Below are 18,023 nucleotides of genomic sequence, written 5' to 3'. Positions count from 1 at the left end.
TATATATATATATATAATCTTGCAGTATGCAAATGAAATGTACACTGGTTTCAATGCATTTTTTTTATTGTTTGTTTAGGTACAACTAAAGGCTGGAGGTATCCCTTTTAAAGAAATTTTGTTAACTTGTCAGTATTGTGTAATTGCAGTAGATGATGTCTTTAATGTTGGTCATCTTGAAAAATGTTTAAAGAACTTCAGGAAAAACATTTCTTATTAACCATTGCAGTGGGGCTACACACTGCAAGGGTTACCTGCTCGTTTCTGTCCCAAGTTATACTCGCCTGATGCTGAGCCAGCTTATTCTTCCCCCTCCTCTGCAGTGGTCTAAGGTCCCCGAGTCATCACATCAATATACTGTGTATAGAGGTGAGGATGCAGAGGAAAAATGCCAATGCTGCAGCAGAGGAGGAAACCGGTTGGGGGGAGCACTGCGACAGCTGACCAGCTTGGAGCTTTGGGTAAGTATAACTATTATTTTTGAACTTAGGCAAAAAGGAGCTCCTAACCCTTGCAGTGCTGAGGAAGCACCACAGCAAAGGTTAAGAAAACGTTTTCCTGGAGTTCTTCTTTACAATTACTATTCTCAGTTGTGATCCATGCTTCCTCCACCCACATCTGAAGTGAGCCAGGTTATCCAGCACTTCCTCACTATCCCTGCACAAACTTCATTTCCCATGAACCCTCATCAACTGATTTGCATAGAACAAGGTGGGTCAGTAGGAGTATCGCTGGGTGATGTTGGGTCGTGGTTTATGCAAACACAAGGTAAGTGTGGAGACTGCCAGAGTAACACTGCAAAGTCATCACAGGAGGATTATTTCACCTATAAAAATGCATTCTCAGAATGTAGAGAGCACAGATGTGTGGTTTTCAGAAGAGGGAGACATCTGCAGATAATGGATAAGTCTATTCATTTGGGGAAAGAAGAGATATGAGTATGTGTGTAAACTGATAGAACTGTGGCTGTGGGAAGAAAAAAAACAAAACCAAAAAACTAAAAAGGTGCAGGTAAAAGTGATGCTTAATGCCAAAAAGTGATTTTGTTATTTGATCTCTGTATTCCCTCAGCTGATGAACACAAACTCAGCACAATGTCTCCAGCTACTGCTGTCAAACTCAATCACAGTGGACAGAGCTCGGTGAGAATAAGCAGTGCTGGGAAGAAGTAGGGATGGGCTATTGAGCTGTGATTCTGCACTTTTCTTTTTATATACAGCTGATATTTCTATTTTGAGGGATTAAAAAAAAGATGGTTTTAACAAGAAATACTGCATATAAAAAAACATTCCAATTTATCTTTTTGCAGTCGAGTATTCCAAGATGTCAAATAACTGGTATATTACAGTGAATTGAACACAGGCCTTAGAAGCAGTATGTCAGATTACACACACAGCTGAATGACACGTCTCTTCCTCTCCGAGTAGAGAAGACGCCCTGAAGGTTCAGCCTAAACTAGCAGGCAGCTATAGAACTAGTACTGGGCTTTCTTATTAGACATCTTGCTATGCACTGCACACACTTAAGAGTAGAACCAATTTTCATCATATGCTTATTTATAAAATAATGACTTTATTTACCATTTCATCCATTAAAATACAAACAGTTTATGGAGAAGCCTTATATTTCAAGGCCAAATTACTACACCAGATGTCAGCAGTATAAAACATGCAGGTTAAAGTCTCCAAGTGCAGCTTCAGCTCACAGTAATTAAATATAAGTACATAAATGTTGGGGGTCATAAATAAAACAGGAGAAAGCCTTAACCCCATAGCTCTCCTTTAACATATCCTCCAATGTTAAAGAACTTCTGAAATTTACAACTGTAGAATGTTCCGATTAATATGGTGGAAGGTGCAGGACAACATTCATCACTGGCCCGTTGTCAGTTTTTTTTAAAAGGAATCACTAGAGACATATTAAATCGAAATAGGTAAACAGGGGTCTGTCTGTACCAGATCACTTCTCAGAACATAGGCTTTGTCATAAATACCAAAATCAAGCCAGGTTGCCGTGATTCACTGAACTACAACCATGCAGCAATGTTTTCAGGAAGTTCCTATGAATAATCCTGTTGTTCACCCTTTCCTGAACTCCCAAACACTAGTTTGGCAGGTTGGATCGAGAAACAACACTATTCCTATGCCAAAGGAAAGCTCTCGTCTCTTCGTGTATAATGTCCTGCAGACTTGGACCGATTTTTATGGATATGTGAATTACTCTTGAATGCTGGGAAAGGAAGAGTATTTCAGCAGAAAACTGGCAGATACACAACTAGTCCAAATGTAGCAACCACTACTCAATAACTGCTGTGGAAAAATGTCTCAACTCTTGCTTCATATGCATTTTATTTGTGTCTATCATTTCTGCTTATATATAATCTGATCAGACCAGGCTATATATTACTGAAAGACACTTTAGATCCTAGATGTTGTTCATACCAACAATTTTGTTGTAATGTTTTGCAAAGTTTAGGTAGAGAAACAGGTGGCTTTCCATTTCACAAAGATCCCTTCCTACTTGTCCTTGAACTATAAAGACTATAAAGAAATAACTCGCCTGTAGGGTATTTTGCACATCTGTGCCTCTATAATGACACATTATAAGGGACAGCTAACCAATGCGCACATTAACGGAGATCTATGGGGTGAGTGAAATACACAGGCCGGCTCTATTGATCGGGAAGTCAGTGAACACATACCGCCGATTCCTGACTTTCCGTTCCTCTCCCTGCAGAGAGCAGTGACCGTCAGTTACCTCTCCCCACAGGTATTCCCCCCCTCCCCTCCGCGATTCTGCAGAACTGACTGGAGGAACAGATGGGGAGGGGGCGGGCACAGCTGGCTCTGCCTCTAGATAGACAGAGCCCGTTGTCAATCAGCCAGCAGGGTGGATCTCGAAAGTATTTTCGGGATCTGTCCCGGCTGCGGTGCTCTCAGTATATAGCGACCAATAGCCTGCTATATACAGAGTTCTGGGTCACGGGAGGAGGTTAGTATTAAATATTGCATTCTCTGCATGTAAAACCACATTACACCTTCATAAAAGAAAACCCAAGAAAAACAAAAACATGATGGCGGAGAAAATACGCTAACCTTAAATGCACCATGTGCAGTGGACCCCTGGCAAGATCCTGGGAATGCCGAGTACCCCAAATCTGCCAAGATGTTCCAGCACAGTGCTGGTGTACTCAAAAGTCTTCATGGGTTATTTTGCACTTTTTAATACCGATTTAGATGTCAAAATTAAATGAGAACTATTGGGAGAGCAAAATGTACTTTTCCCAAAACTTTTGGCCAGCGTGCGACACCGCAGCTGTCAAATGCCGGCTCTATAGCTCGAGAACGATCACGAACCTTTAGTTTCTCAGCTCACGGTCTTCTCCCTACAGAGAGCGGTGGCTGTGATTCCTCCTCCCCTCGCTCAGTTCCTCCAGCGCTCATTGGAGGGACAGACAGGGGAGCAGGCACAGCTTTGTCTCCAGAGAGGCAGAATCAGCTGTCAATCAGGCAATGGGGTGGATATGGCAATATTGTCGGGATCTTTCCCGGCTGCATCGTGGCTCTGCGCTGTCAGCACAGTACAGTAAATGTGACCTGGAGACTCTCGCTTAAGTGGCTGTGCAATGCTCAGTGAAGATTTTAGAGGCACTGGGACAGGTAGGTAATAAATAAAAAGTGACAATGTCCATCTTCAGACCACATTCATGTGATATTGAATTAGGCACAACTATGTAAATTCTGTACGGTGTGGAATATGGGATGTTAAGAAAAAAACTCCAAATTCTTGCACATTAAGCAGTACTTGTGGGGCACAGAGTGGTCTTCCATCTCGCAGAAGATGCCAAACCAATTAAGCTCAGAATTACACACAAAAAAAAGAAATAAGCAAAATTCTGAAACAGTCATCATCAAGCATGGAAATTATTAAAAAACAAACCACACAACACGTTCAAGCCACACACAATTATTTTGCACAGATACATGTATGCAAAGGAAAGGAGATCACATTTTGTGACAACTGCATTACCTTTTTTGCACTTTCAGGACCAGATTCGTCAAAGCGAAAGCGAAGAATGCGGAAATCTTTGCAATAAATTATTAACTCTGTTGGGTTGAATTTCAGCTTTTTGTTAAATGAAAGGATCTTCTGTTTTTTCTTTGTGTCATTTACTAAAATAAGAACAAATCAATTATGAACAAATTGCACAACAGTTACAGGTTAAGGATTTCATACCAAGGACACATCAGGGTCAAAAAACAAGGTCTCCTTTGCCTCCTTCTATAACTGGTCTTATTGCAGTAAGGTGAAAACCGTTTGCTATTGCCCATCACACTCACTGTACGTCGGTGGTTAAACAACAAAAGTCTGATTAAGTATGTACATGGATTTTGCTGACTGCAGTTCAGCTGTTAAATCACTTGGTTGTCAGTACTTCTGTTTTCTGGGAACACCAGTTTCCAAGTCTGCAGGGCAAGCTCTCCCAACCTCATCCCACAAAAAACTCACTGTTATATTTCAAAGAAACAGAGAAATTACACAATAAAGAATCATGTGACCAGATAATGGAGTCCCAAGTAGAAAAGCATGGGGAAAATCTGTTTTGGAATGGATTAACATAAAATGTATACCATCAAACCTCCAAAGTTTCCTATACAGCATTAGCAGATCATTGGCAAACATCACGTATGGCCTAGAACAGGCCATGTGCTGAATCAACTGTATTTTATCCTACTCAGTTTTAAAACTTGAACTGTTCACCCCCAATCCCTAAAGTAGTCAGAACGCCAAAACTTGTATCACAACTCTAGTTAATCAGTTACCAGCAACTCCATAACAATAAAGCAGGTCCGTAAAATAGATGTTAGCTTCACATCATACATTTTGTTTTGCATTCCATCTTGTAACTAGAACCTACTAAAGAAGACACATACTCAGCTATTTCTGATGTGCATTACTGTACATACCTACAACAATTTGCTCTATACACGTTAGTGGAACATCATGTTCACCCAATAGCAGGTTCTTATAGTGGAATTTCTAGAGTAAAGGAACAAAAAAAACAAACATGAAATCACAGTAAGGTCAAACCAAACAATACTTTACCCCTATGAAGATACAGCACCCACACAGAACAAAAGGAAATAATGTGAAAAGAACAGACGATATACCAAGCCATGGATTCCATCTGACGAATATAAATATATCTGTTTATGCTTCACAGTAACAGATGCAGTGGTCAGGTAGTGAGCTCTATGCTCCTTGGTCCTCCAACCTTTTTGTAAAGATGAAGCAGAGAATGGACAGACAAGACATCCAATAACGCACACTCTTGCTAGATTCACATCATATGAAAATGATTAATGAATATAACACACCACACAAAAAATAAAATATACATTTTGAACATCTTTACAGCCAACCCATGACATGCCAAACTACCAGCGAGCTGTCAATCAAAAAGTGAAGGTGCTGGTGTACTGTTCCTATAGGTGGCAAGCAAAATGACCCAGCATTGGAGACTTGGCATCAATTATAACACAGCTCTGGAAAAGGTAGAGGTGATATTTTTATATAGTTCATAGGCTGCCTTTTGACAAGTGTAAAATAAATCATTAAATCACCCTTTATGTCTGCCTGTGCTTGGGCCTGTGAGGACATGGGCTAGGCCACTTCATCACACAGGTGAACGCAGCACAGTCAGTCAAAGTCGGCATTGATCTGTAGTAGGGGCACCCTTAAAGAGACACTCCGCAAAAAAAATGTATTAACCCCTGCACTGCAAGGGTTAACTGCTCATTTTCATCTAGGGACTAAAATAAAACGTAAAAAAAGTTATACTGACCCAATCCTCCGAGCCAGCTTACTGCAGACCAGTCCATCCAGCCTCGCTCCCCCTCCTCTGCAGAGGTCCAAGGTTCCCGAGTCATCATGTTTTATACACAGTGTATTGGACGCAAGAACGCCAAGGGACATACCATTGCTGGAGCATAGGAGGAGAGCGGCTGGAGTGAGCACTGTGACAGCAGGCTGGATCCAAGGTTCAGGTGAGTAACTGTTATTTTAGTCCCTAGACAAAACCAGTCAGCTAACCCTCGCAATGTTGGGGTAGCCCCACTGCAAAGGTTAATACACATTTTTCCAGGGGTGTTTCTTTAAAAGCAGCCTATCATGACAGAAATCTGGGATCTGCAGTTGTCGAGTTGTTGTAAAATGTCAGTCCTCTAGGGCTGTCACCCTTACAATTGCTTCACTGCTTGGCGAGTCACAGACCTACAGCAAACATTCAAAGCACTGTGTTAGCGGACATGCACATGCTTACTCCAAGTCCATGACTCCTTAAGCACTGATGGAAGAAAAAGGATGACCGCTCTGGAGTCTGACCTTTCAAAAACAAGTCAGTAATATCTCCAACATTCCTGTTCCATGAATATGTTTATTTAAAGAGGAACTCCAGGAAAAGAATTTCCGGGAGTTCTCACTTAGCCTCACTGCAAGGGCTAACTGATCATGGTGGCTATAGTAAAAAAAAAAAGTTATACTCGCCCAATGCTCCGAGCCAGCTTGTTCTTAGATCGGCTCTTACATCCCTTTCTCCCCTCCTCTGCAGCAGTCCAAGGTCCCGTAAATTAGCACATTCTATACACTGTCTACGGTCCTGGCCAAAAGTTTTGAGAATGACACAAATATGAATTTTCACAAAGTCTGCTGCTTCAGTGTTGTAAGATCTTCTTGTCAGATGTTACTATGGTATACTGAAGTATAATTACAAGGATTTCATTAGTGTCAAAGGCTTTTATTGACAATTGCATTAAGTCAATATTTGCAGTGTTGACCCTTCTAATTCAAGACCTCTGCAATTCGCCACGGCATGCTGTCAACTTCTGTGCAACATCCTGAGTGATGGCGGCCCATTCTTCCATAATCAATGCTTGGAGTTTGTCAAAATTTGTGGGGGGGTTTTAGTTCACCCACCTGCTGAGGATTGAGCACAACTTCTCAATGGGATTGAGGTCTGTGGAGTTTCCTGGCCATGGACTCAACATTTCCATGTTTTGTTCCCCAAGCCACTTATTTATCACTTTAGCCTTATGGCAAGGTGCTCCATCATGCTGGAAAAGGCATTGTGCATCACCAAACTGTTCTTGAATTGTTGGGAGAAGTTGCTCTGGGAGGATGTTTTTGTACTATTCTTTATTCATGGCTGTGTTCTTAGGCAAACTTGCGAGTGAGCCCACTCCCTTGGCTGAGAAGCAACCCCGCACATGAATGGTTTCAGGATGCTTTACTGTTGGCATGACATAGTACTGATGGTAGCGCTCACTTTTTTGTCTCCAGACAAGTTATTTTCCTGATGCCCCAAACAATCGGAAAGGGAATTCATCAGAGAAAATGACTTTACCCCCCAGTCCTCAGCAGTCCAATCCCTGTACCTTTTGCAGAATATCAGTCTGATGTTTTTCCTGGAGAAGCGGCTTCTTTGCTGCCCTTCTTGACACTAGGCCATCCACCAAAAGTCTTTGCCTTACTGTGCGTGCAGATGCACTCACACCTGCCTGCTGCCATTCCTGAACAAGCTCTGCACTGGCGGTGCCCCGATCCCGCAGCTGAAATCAACTTCAGAAAACGGCCCTGGTGCTTGCTGGACTTTCTTGGGTGCCCTGAAGCCTTCTTCACAACAAATTGAACCTTTCTCCTTGAAGTTCTTGAAGATCTGATAAATGGTTGATTTTGGTACAATCTTAGTAGCAGCAATATCCTTGCATGTGAATCCCTTTTTGTGCAAAGCAATGATGGCTGCACGTGTTTCCTTGCAGGTAACCATGGTTACCAGAGGAAGTACCATGATTTCAAGCACCACCCTACTTTTAAAGCTTCCAGTCTGTTATTCTAACTCAATCAACATGACAGAGTGATCTTCAAGCCTTGTCCTCGTCAACACTGACACCTGTGTTAACGAGAGAATCACTGGCATGATGTCAGCTGGTCCTTTCGTGCCAGGGCTGAAATGCAGTGGAAATTTTTTTCTGGGGGATTAAGTTCATTTTCATGGTAAAGAGGGGCGTTGCAATTAATTGCAATTGATCTGATCGCTCTTCATAATATTCTGGAGTATATGCAAATTGCCTTTATACAAAGTGAAGCAGCAGACTTTGTGAAAATTAATATTTGTGTCATTCTCAAAACTTTTGGCCAGGACTGTATAGACGTGAGGACGCCGAGGAACATTTCAATGCTGCAGGGAGGGGGAGACGAGGTAGAGGAAGCGCAGCGACAGATGCCCAGCTGGAAGCTTTGGGCGAGTAGAACTGTTATTTTTGAACCTAGACAATAATGAGCACTTTACCCTTGCAGTGTGGGGGTAGCCCCACTGCAAGAGTTAAGAAAGTTTTCCTGGAGTTCTTCTTAAACAATGCCAATATATTGCTGAAAGTATACTGCTTCACACTGACTACATCTGCAGAAATACACAGATCACTGGCCAATTATGTGTACATGTTAGCATATATATTCCATTATAGCCTGCAGCACTATACAGCAGGTAAACCATAAATATCCATGCACTGTTTACTGACTGGAACATAGCAAAGAACAAAGGGTACAAGGAATCAGCTTCATTTCCCACCCCAGGCTTATACTCGAGTCAATATTTTTTCCTAGTTTTTTGTGGTAAAATTAGGTGCCTTGGCTTATATTCGGGACGGCTTATACTCGAGTATATACGGTATTTAAAGTTTGTACAACCCTGGTGCTGCAAATATGTCTTTGCGAAGCACTAAGCAGTACTTCTAGTAACAAGTTACATATACATACAAAGCAAGGTGCTGTACAAGGCCAGAAAAACTGCACAGAGCTGGTGGCCAAGAAAATGAAGAGCTGTTATTATAGCTGAAACCGTAAACATAGCGTCTGTATTGTTGAATGTCATAACTTATTACAGTAAAAACACTGAAGGAGGTGCCACTGACTTCAATGCACCGCCACACCTCCTCCCACCCCTGAACTCAAGGAGCCGGCTGAGTAGCAATACAGTGCGATCCCGAGGCCGACCGCTCTGGAACGCACTGTTAGTGGTGTGAACCGGCATGGAGGCCAGGTTTACACCCATTTTTCAGACCAGATCTGGAACACGGTGCATTGCATTTTGCCACGTTCTGGAGCTGTTTTTTAGCCTAAAATTGGCTTTCAGGAGCATTCCAGTTTGTTTGCATGCGTTCCAGACCAGACAAAATTAGACATGCAGTACTTTTTTGGTCTGGTCTGGAACAGACTGCACTGGTGTGAACAGAGGTCAGAAATAGCATAGGGATGAAACAATATGGAAACAATCTGGTCTGGAGATGATCTGGATGTGGTGTGAAAGGGCCCTAAAAGGAGGACCTTCTTATAGAAATGCTAGCTCTGGACTGGCTTTACTATGCTAACATGTAACAACAACTGGCCTATGACCTCTGTATTTCAGGAGATACGGTCTGCGTGAAGCACTATACATTCAGAAATCCTAACTGCATACATGGTACCAACCTGAAATGGCACAGGGTTATCTGTAATGAAGGAAAGCTTGAAGTTGGTGCACACCAGTTTTCCCCACAGATCATAGACACTTGTATCTGATGCAATGCACTTTCTGACAAAGTTCACTTCATTCACAACGATTTCACCTAAGAAAGCAAAAGTGGGAAACAAACAAAGACACAAAGTCAAATAACCAAACCCTAATCCGCAAAGGAACAAATGATACATTAAAGACATTAGGCATGGGGGTGTAAGTAAAAAGATTTACAGAAGCTGTGACAATACCTTAAATTGTACCTTTCCTTATAAAACTGTAGCCCCTGCAATATTTGAAATCTGTACAAAAAATTAAATGCAACATGGCGACCTGGAGGCGTTCCGTACACAATTGGTATACTGAACTCCCCCAGAAATGTCACATCCTGGTTCTGTGAATTTTATTTTTGACGAGATACTACCTAATGGTTAGGCTCTGTTCACACCTAGCGTTTGGTAGCGTTTTTTTTGTCCTAAAAAAAAAAAAAAAATGCACCAAACAAAATCCCATTCATTTCTATGCCCATGTTCACGTTTGAGCGTTTTGTCGCTTGTTGCAAATTGGAAAAAAAGTACACGAGCTTCTTTTTGGCAGATTAAGCCCTTTTTGGTCCCATAGCCTCCAATGGAAACGCTCAAAACTGTGCGTTTGCTACAGTTTTGCATGCATTTTACGCACGTTTGCCCATTTACATCAATATATCACAATTGGCTCACAAAAATTTGTGACAATGTATGCGCAGCCTTAATTACCTCTAAAGGGATGCCGCCACTGCACCTTTCTTCATTACAACACAGGAAGCCCACCAACTGATTATAATGAACACAGACCCTCCCAATTCAGGAATCAGTTTGGAAAGGACATGCTGCAACAAACAGCTATTTCTTCAGAACAGAAACAGGAAGGAAACTGCAACAACACTGATTAAAATTCTTGCATCACCCATAGGGGATTGATTTTTTTTTTTCTCAGCAAAAGTGGAATAAAGCTGACCATACACTATGCAATTAAAATTTGCACAGTTGGTACAGCTGTGGGTACCCCTCTGGCTGGCTTCCTTTGATCAGCTGATTGAAGGAGCCGGATGGGAAATCTTTGTATGAACAATGCTTGCAGCTCCGTTCAGCTGCAAGCACCGTTCATGTATTCTGACAGCGGCCACTGCCAGAATACAAAGGAAACAGCAGAGGATTCGTCCATCAATGCTCGTAAGCGGTCGGTTTTGAGAGAATCGGTTTTGGTTTTTATTGCGTGGATGGAGGAATATGCTATATTGTTTTCTGTCCAGCCCACTTGAACAATAAAATCTATAGATGTGTGGCCAGCCTTATGGTTACGTTAAGATTAGAGTTAGAATTTGTTTGGTTCATTTTAAGAATTAAAACAAAACTCAATGCAAACACCTAAATACACAGTGAAAAAAATGCGTTTCGATTTTAAACCTAATTTATACTACGGTAAACCCCATCATGTGATTACACACATTTTCCACACTGACGGGAGACACAATTCGCTACCAATGGAGCAATGCATCTTCCTAGGTCACCCCTAGTCTCCAGATTCTGGACAAGAATTCTCATGAGCACAGATCTACCTTGCACAAATTAATTCAGCAGGAAACTCGTCCTCCCACCCTGACATATGTCAGAAATTATCCAGGTGAATCATTTTGCAGCTTACTTCACCATCAATTAACAGATTTCCAAAGATTTCTACTCCTGCCCTCTAAGCTATTTTATGCCACCACCTCTTCTTCCATAATCATTATGTTGTGTGCCAAGTCCTCTGCTTCACCCCTACACCGCAGAATCATACACAAACACATAGGAAGGGAAATTAATCTCTTCATTCAGAGTTCTATCATATCTGTATTCCCTAACAAACTAACTCCACCCTGACCTACAGCAGATATGTGAGGGGAATTGATCATAACTGGAGCAGGCAGAATCTGGAGCAGTTGCCCGTAGTATCCAATCAGCTTCTCTCTAGTTTGTTCAATTAAGCTTTGTTTATTAACAGAAGAAATGATAGATTACAGTGTTATAATCCATCTGCGATTTTTTTTTTGGAAATGTTTGTACCATAACCATCAAAATATTGTTCAAACTAATAACATGACAATTCATCTTCAGCAGCCAACTGAAAGGGAATTTCTCCAATATGGGAAGGCCCTCCCCAACCCCCCACAATAGATTCAAAGTTATACTCACACGATCCTCAGAGTCAGCTTGCCCTTACACCAGTGGTTCTCAACCTTCATTAGGTCCAAGACCCATTGGTAACACCCCAATAGTAAAATTTAGGGATGCACGAAATACTCGTATCTGTGCAGATACTGAGCATTGGGGTACTTGCCCAAATGCTCAGATACCAGAGCTGCCGGTCAGAGGGAGATTCCAGGCACCCTTGCGACAATGCTGGTCAGCCTGGCTAATTAAGAAAAAGAGCGGTGGCTCATGACCTGTTACCCGGCTTCCTCATTGGTCTGGAGGCCAGTATGCAATGCCGCAATGAAACATGAAACCAACTTCCCAGCCAATCAGGAAGCTGGGCAGCAGGTCATCTTCCTGATTGGCCAGGAAGTCAGTCTCTTGCAGCACTGTTTTTGATACCGAAAAACTGGGATTACCCTTGCTGCATCATGGCTCCCGTTGAGATCACACTCCAGAAGAAAGGACTACTAATCCCAGTAATACATTACACAGCAATGTAGAATGGCACCGGCTATAGAGGACTACAAATCCCAGTAATACATTATGCAGCAATGCAGAATAATATGAAGCTACATACAGGTTTGTGGCCTGATGTCTCAGGAGGGCTGTACGCGCTCTCAGGTGGCCAGTGGGGGCTCTCTGGCAATCAGGGAGGGCTCTCTGGCAATCAGGGAGGGCTCTCTGGTGGTCAGTGGGACCAGAGCGGATTGCCATCGAGCATACCGGGGTTATCCAGGCCCGACCAGGGCTATTTGCAGGGGCGGGCTTGGAGCGGGAGCTACCCTAGCCCCCATGTTAATCTTGCCCTGGCTGCAGTGACATCTGGCCACACGGTAGGAAAACTGACACTGCTGCTCTAGGGGGTGGCTGAGGAGCCTAGCTCAGCAAAAGGCATGTGGCGAGCCAGGCACCTAGCTCAGCAAAAGGCACGTGCTTCTTTTGGCAGTGTCAAGCTCGTTTCCCCACCTCCCCCAAAGACTTAAATGGAAATGCCAGGGAACGCACAACGGACATGTTGCACATTTTCATGCGTTTGTACGTGCAATCGTCCACTGACAGCAATGTTCTTAAGCTGCCAGTCAAAAAGCACATCTTCATGTGAAATAATGTAAAAATGTGCCAATAGTGCAAATAATCGCACGCTGAATCCGCGCATACAAACGCCTAAAACGATGCCGCCTAGGTGTGAGCCAGGCCTAAGTGCACATTTTTGTCTAGGAGATGGAGTAAAGTAGTTTACTTACCTCTTCCCCCCACTCTCCCAGCTCCCTCCAGGCTGCTAGACTGATCCCTACAGCCTCTAAGGACCGATGACTTCATGTCTAATATAGACCTATGTTACCATGAGGATGAAGGACATTCCTCCAGCTGGAGCAGAGGAGAGATAAGCAAGCTCTGGCTTCTGAGGGAGCGGGGATCAGGTCAGCAATTCTGCTTTACTATAGCACCGAGACAAAAATTAGCATTTAACCTTTCAGTGTGGGTGTGCCCCACTGCAAGGGTACTTTTTTGTTTGCCCGGCGATAGGCTTTAAGTGAAGATTCTCAACTCCTTTATTAAATCAGCCCTAGTATGTCTGTCATGTGCCTCTTGCTGCAGCAGTAATTGAATGGGTACTTGCAGTGGGCTAGAAACCAGGGGAGGAAAAAAAGCATCAAATTGCCCCAGGAGGATTAATGGTCTGACGCACCTTCTAATTTTGCACATTTTACCACCTTAAGAAATCAATAAAAAATGACTTTGTTCAATAGTTTAGAGAAAGTCCAGTAAGATGAAGAAGAAGCAAAAAGATAAGAAAACAAAAGTGAATTTGCACCTCATAAATGGGAGTCTCTGAATGGTTAATTATCCAGATGTTTTTGTAGCCAACAAAATCTTCCCAAACACTACTCATCAGTGGCACACATTGTTCTGCTTAAGCAGAATGGATACAAGTTGTCCCAGACACAGAGTTACATGGCTCGCAACAATAAAAAGCATACTGTACTGAATCCAAGGCGGGCATGCGAAGAAAACACATTGTGAAAATACAAAAACTTTATTTACAAAGCAACTTGCATACCATTCTGTGTAGACAACTCAGTGCTCATACAGAAGAGGACAAAAAGAGGGGCTGGGACACCCCTGGGGCTGAAATATACACTACTGCCTCAATACAAGTCAAGATAGTCCAGCAGCAATAGCAGATGTAACAATCAAAAGATCTGGATAGGGGTACAGAATGCAAAAAGAAAAAACAAAATGTTTTCTTCACAAGTCTTCAGGACCTACCGGACCTGTTCCCAATCATTAGAATATACGCTAAGCTGTGCGTGAGCAGCCCAGTGTATCGTTCTCGGCACACCTCTGTGCCAGGATGCATGAACCAGAAGCAGCAAGGGAGAGGATTTTGGCACTGGCAAGGGAGCAAGGAGAGGTAAGTTAAGTTCGGTTTTAAAAGAATACTGGAAGTAGGGCTGCAACCAACTAATCGATTAATTGGCTGGGTCCCCTAGCTCTCTCCTCCACAATGGGAGGAGGGTACAGCAAGCAGTGGGCAGGTGCAATAGCCAGCCTATTGGCTATTGCAATTTGAAACGGTCAATAGCAGACTGGCTATTGCACCAGCCCACTACCTGCTGTATTTACATTCAGCTGCCGTCTGCGGAATCTTGCTACCGGCAGCTGTCATTCCCTGGCTGAAGCTATTCAAGCCCCATATGCTTACAATACAATAATACAAATAAAAATGATAAAAAGGTGGGGGGAAAGTAATTTTCGGTTTCAGCCTGCCAAATGCTCATGTGGGAGGTACCTTGATTGCCGGCCCTGGAATGCACTGACTTCAATGTTAAAATGACACTAAACTCCGGAGTTAAACTTTTAAATTGCATTCAAGTACCTTTACCATTTGTGTATCACTCGGCTGTGGATCCTCAAATCATCTCTGAATTGGTGCTGACATTGTCCTTCCTTCTGGAGGGTGGCTACTTTTGTTCTCCATGGTCCATGTGTGTGCTGTAAAGTAGCCACCACTCCAAGCTCACTCCCGTGATGGATTACAATCTCATGTTTAGTTTACCAATATATATTGGAGATTGTAGTCCATCATGGGAGTGAGCTAGGAATAGTAATGGAATCAATCTGAAAGCAGCTTTCATTTTCTACCATTAGGAATATCTTTAATGGTATTCTCATGTGTTTATTATGTATGGGAAACATATTGCAGCTCCAAGTGTGTGAACAGGCTCTGTATTATTGATGAATGGAGATGATTGATCTCCCTAGGAGTATACCAGTATTGTAAAATCCAGACTTGTTAGTAACTAAAGCAAGAATAGGTGTGTATGAACCAGACCATACCTAATGATGCAAACAAAAACAATTATATATTTATTATATAATACACACACACACACACACACACACACACACATACACACACATACACACACACACACACACACACACACACAGGAATTTGTAAAACGTAAAGAGGAAAAACTCAGCATATCCAGATCTTGATTCGGACAGGAATTCTTAGGCAGCTTGGCATGCAGAATGGCTGACACATGCTTAAATTCTTAGTCATCCTTACAAGACTGTGCCAAGCAACATTCTACTTTGTGAAAGGTCTAGAAACACACAATTCATAGTCTGACCTTGGCTGAATGTACAGGATCCAACAAATGATTAATTTAATTACAGGGGAGTAGGTTCAGCAAGTTACATCTTCCTGCGAATACTGTATACAGAAACTGGATTACGTATGATCATAACAATTCACAAACGACAACAACATTTTAAAATGTTTTGCTGTTTATTGCCCGTATGTCCCATTCTTTACCACCTCAAAAGGAAAAAATATTTCAGGAAAAGTAGCATCGTTTTCACATTGTAGCTGTTGTGACTCATCTTCCATTGCAAAAGAAACCACAGACCTCATTACCATGGAATTAAGGCATCCTTATAATTTAGTAGGTTTCTAAGCAACAGTGACAACCCAGAAAAGTAAAAAAAAAAAAAAAAAAAGAAGGCTGGGTGACTCTGCGTAAGGAAATGTTTCCTAGTGGTTTAATACTGGTGAAAGCTAGGATTTCATGTGTTCTGCCTCCCTCCTAGTTATGACAACTGTATAACAGACCTAATCACCATGGTGACACAACTCGCTCATGAAAACTTTCTATAATATGTTCTAACATTGGATTAGGTCTAATTAATAATATTACATTTATTAGAAGTACAAAAACAAAACAAATGAATAATACAGATTAGCAGATAAATATAAAGTGCACTTGTCCTGAAAAATATATGTGGGTTGCCAATGCTCATCTCAGGAAAACACTAATCAAGTCAGAGTTCCTTATCCCTATAATTATTCTAGATCAGCGACTCATAGTATTACATTTTTAGGAATCAGCATGACAACCAAACACAAGGTGCTTGCATGTGCCCAGTAAGATCACTGCTTCTCCGGTGCACCAAATCACAAACCTTTAGCTCTATTCAAAGGTCTAGGATGTTTCTGCATTTATCAATACATCGGATTAACTGGCCTATAGGGAACCATATCATAATGTGTTCATAGTAAAAGCCTACCCAGGAAAATGTCAACAGCAAACTTCAACAACTCGATATATTTCTATGTGAGCAACGGCCGTGCATTGGAAGTCACTTCAATAATAAAATACAACACCTTCACTTTCCGCACCTGCTGCCATTGCACTTTACGGTAATACTGCAAGGAAATGCTTTTCTACAGCACACTTCTATTTCAATTAAACCTCTTGGCAAACAGCCCAAAAATGTTGAAATACAGATAATTTGATGGTATAACCTGCCAAAGGATTTAGAATTCTGTGCAGCCAGTTTTGTGACCTACAGACATTTTTCCACACTGCACAGTCAAAAGTATGACACCTATGGGTCCTGATAAAGAAAATCATCTTCCTGGTTCAAGAATACAGATTTCTATATCCCCTTTTCCGGGACCTCGTCCACTCCTCCCCCAGCCAGGTAAGACATCCCCCGAAAATAAGACCTAGTGTCTTATTTCGTGCAAAAAAAAAAATACGACTGTCTTATTTTCGGGGAAACATGGTACAGTCGGGACAGATCCTGACAATACTGTTGAGATCCACTCAGCTGGCAGATTGACGGCAGGCTCTGCCTATCTGTCCCCTGTCTGACCCTCCAGTCAGCGCTGGAGGATCTGAGAAGGGGGGAATTCCTGTGGGGAGCGGTGACTGGCAGTAGATGATTGGGAAGTGAGCGAGCAGCAGTATGTTTCCGCTCACTTCCCGATAAATAGAGCCGTCGTGTGACTGTTTCAATGTCACACGTCAGCTCTAACCAAGGGGTAGGAGTGTAAATCACTCACCTCATAGTTCTCCTTAAAATGGAATTAACAATTCTGTCTTTCTACCTCAACAAAGCTTCTCAAGTGGCCCGCTGTGTTTATTCCCAAATGACCAAGAAAACCGTTTTGTGTGCTTATAGCAGTGTATACAACGAAAACAACAAGCATGAGATGAAGCCATCAGTTAAAATATTTCTTCTGGTTTGCCCGTGCACATGCTCTGGGATTTACATTTGACAAACTTTAGCAGCCACAAAAGCTTATTTACTTCCATTTCACACGTCATAATAAACATGCTTTATACAATACACAATTCCCTGGCTCCAATGTACCAGACAAACCTCACAGCTGCACTGTGTACAGTAGTAAAAAAAAACACGAGCTCGTATGTGTACTTTGTGTTCTTAGAATGCGGCTGGTCAGCTTATTGAGGCCAGCTCTGCTCACATTCAGATGTCGCCCATCATATTGTAGAGACAACTAGCAAAACTGGAGCAAAGGGTTAAACAAGTTCTCCAAATGTTACCTTTCACCTCCAGTATGAAATGAGTTCTAAAGTCCTGTTAGAACATCAGCATTGTAATAGGAATACATACTAGAGTTGTTTTTGATAATGCAATCAAATGTTACTAGAAAAAAAAAGTATTTTTTTAATGTAGTGAGTGCTGCCTTCTGTCTGTCTGTCCGTCCATCACTTCCAACAACTTCCTGGATTCCCAGTGTGCTTTGTATGTCCCTGCTGCATGATATCATGCAATCTCGCTTTCTCAAGCCTACACATCCCATCATGCATTGCTTCCAGCAAGCAATGATAATGTTACATTGTTCAGACGTGGATTTGTAGTCCATAAGGCAGACTCTGTTGTGATTTTGTTGGGATACAACAGTGCATATTCACAGGGCTGACTGAAATTGTGTC

General features: G+C 42.2%; 1 protein-coding gene across 1 annotated transcript in view; it reads right to left on the bottom strand.

Moving 5' to 3' along the window:
- The window catches only part of MTMR10 (myotubularin related protein 10), a 73,932-nt gene that overhangs the window by 39,182 nt on the left and 16,727 nt on the right, over nt 1–18,023 (bottom strand). The window contains exons 3-5 of the mRNA XM_018552283.1: nt 9,526–9,662; nt 4,968–5,040; nt 4,028–4,172 (exon numbers count right to left, since the gene is read on the bottom strand). Of these exons, the coding sequence (XP_018407785.1) occupies nt 4,028–4,172; nt 4,968–5,040; nt 9,526–9,662 (355 nt within the window). The remainder of the gene's footprint in view (nt 1–4,027; nt 4,173–4,967; nt 5,041–9,525; nt 9,663–18,023) is intronic.

Source organism: Nanorana parkeri, unplaced genomic scaffold (genome assembly GCF_000935625.1).
Source record: "Nanorana parkeri isolate BGI_ZX_2015 unplaced genomic scaffold, ASM93562v1 scaffold82, whole genome shotgun sequence".
Classification (NCBI taxonomy): Eukaryota; Metazoa; Chordata; class Amphibia; order Anura; family Dicroglossidae; genus Nanorana; species Nanorana parkeri.
Note: the sequence above shows the minus strand (reverse complement) of the source record. Positions and strands in the feature narration are given on the sequence as shown.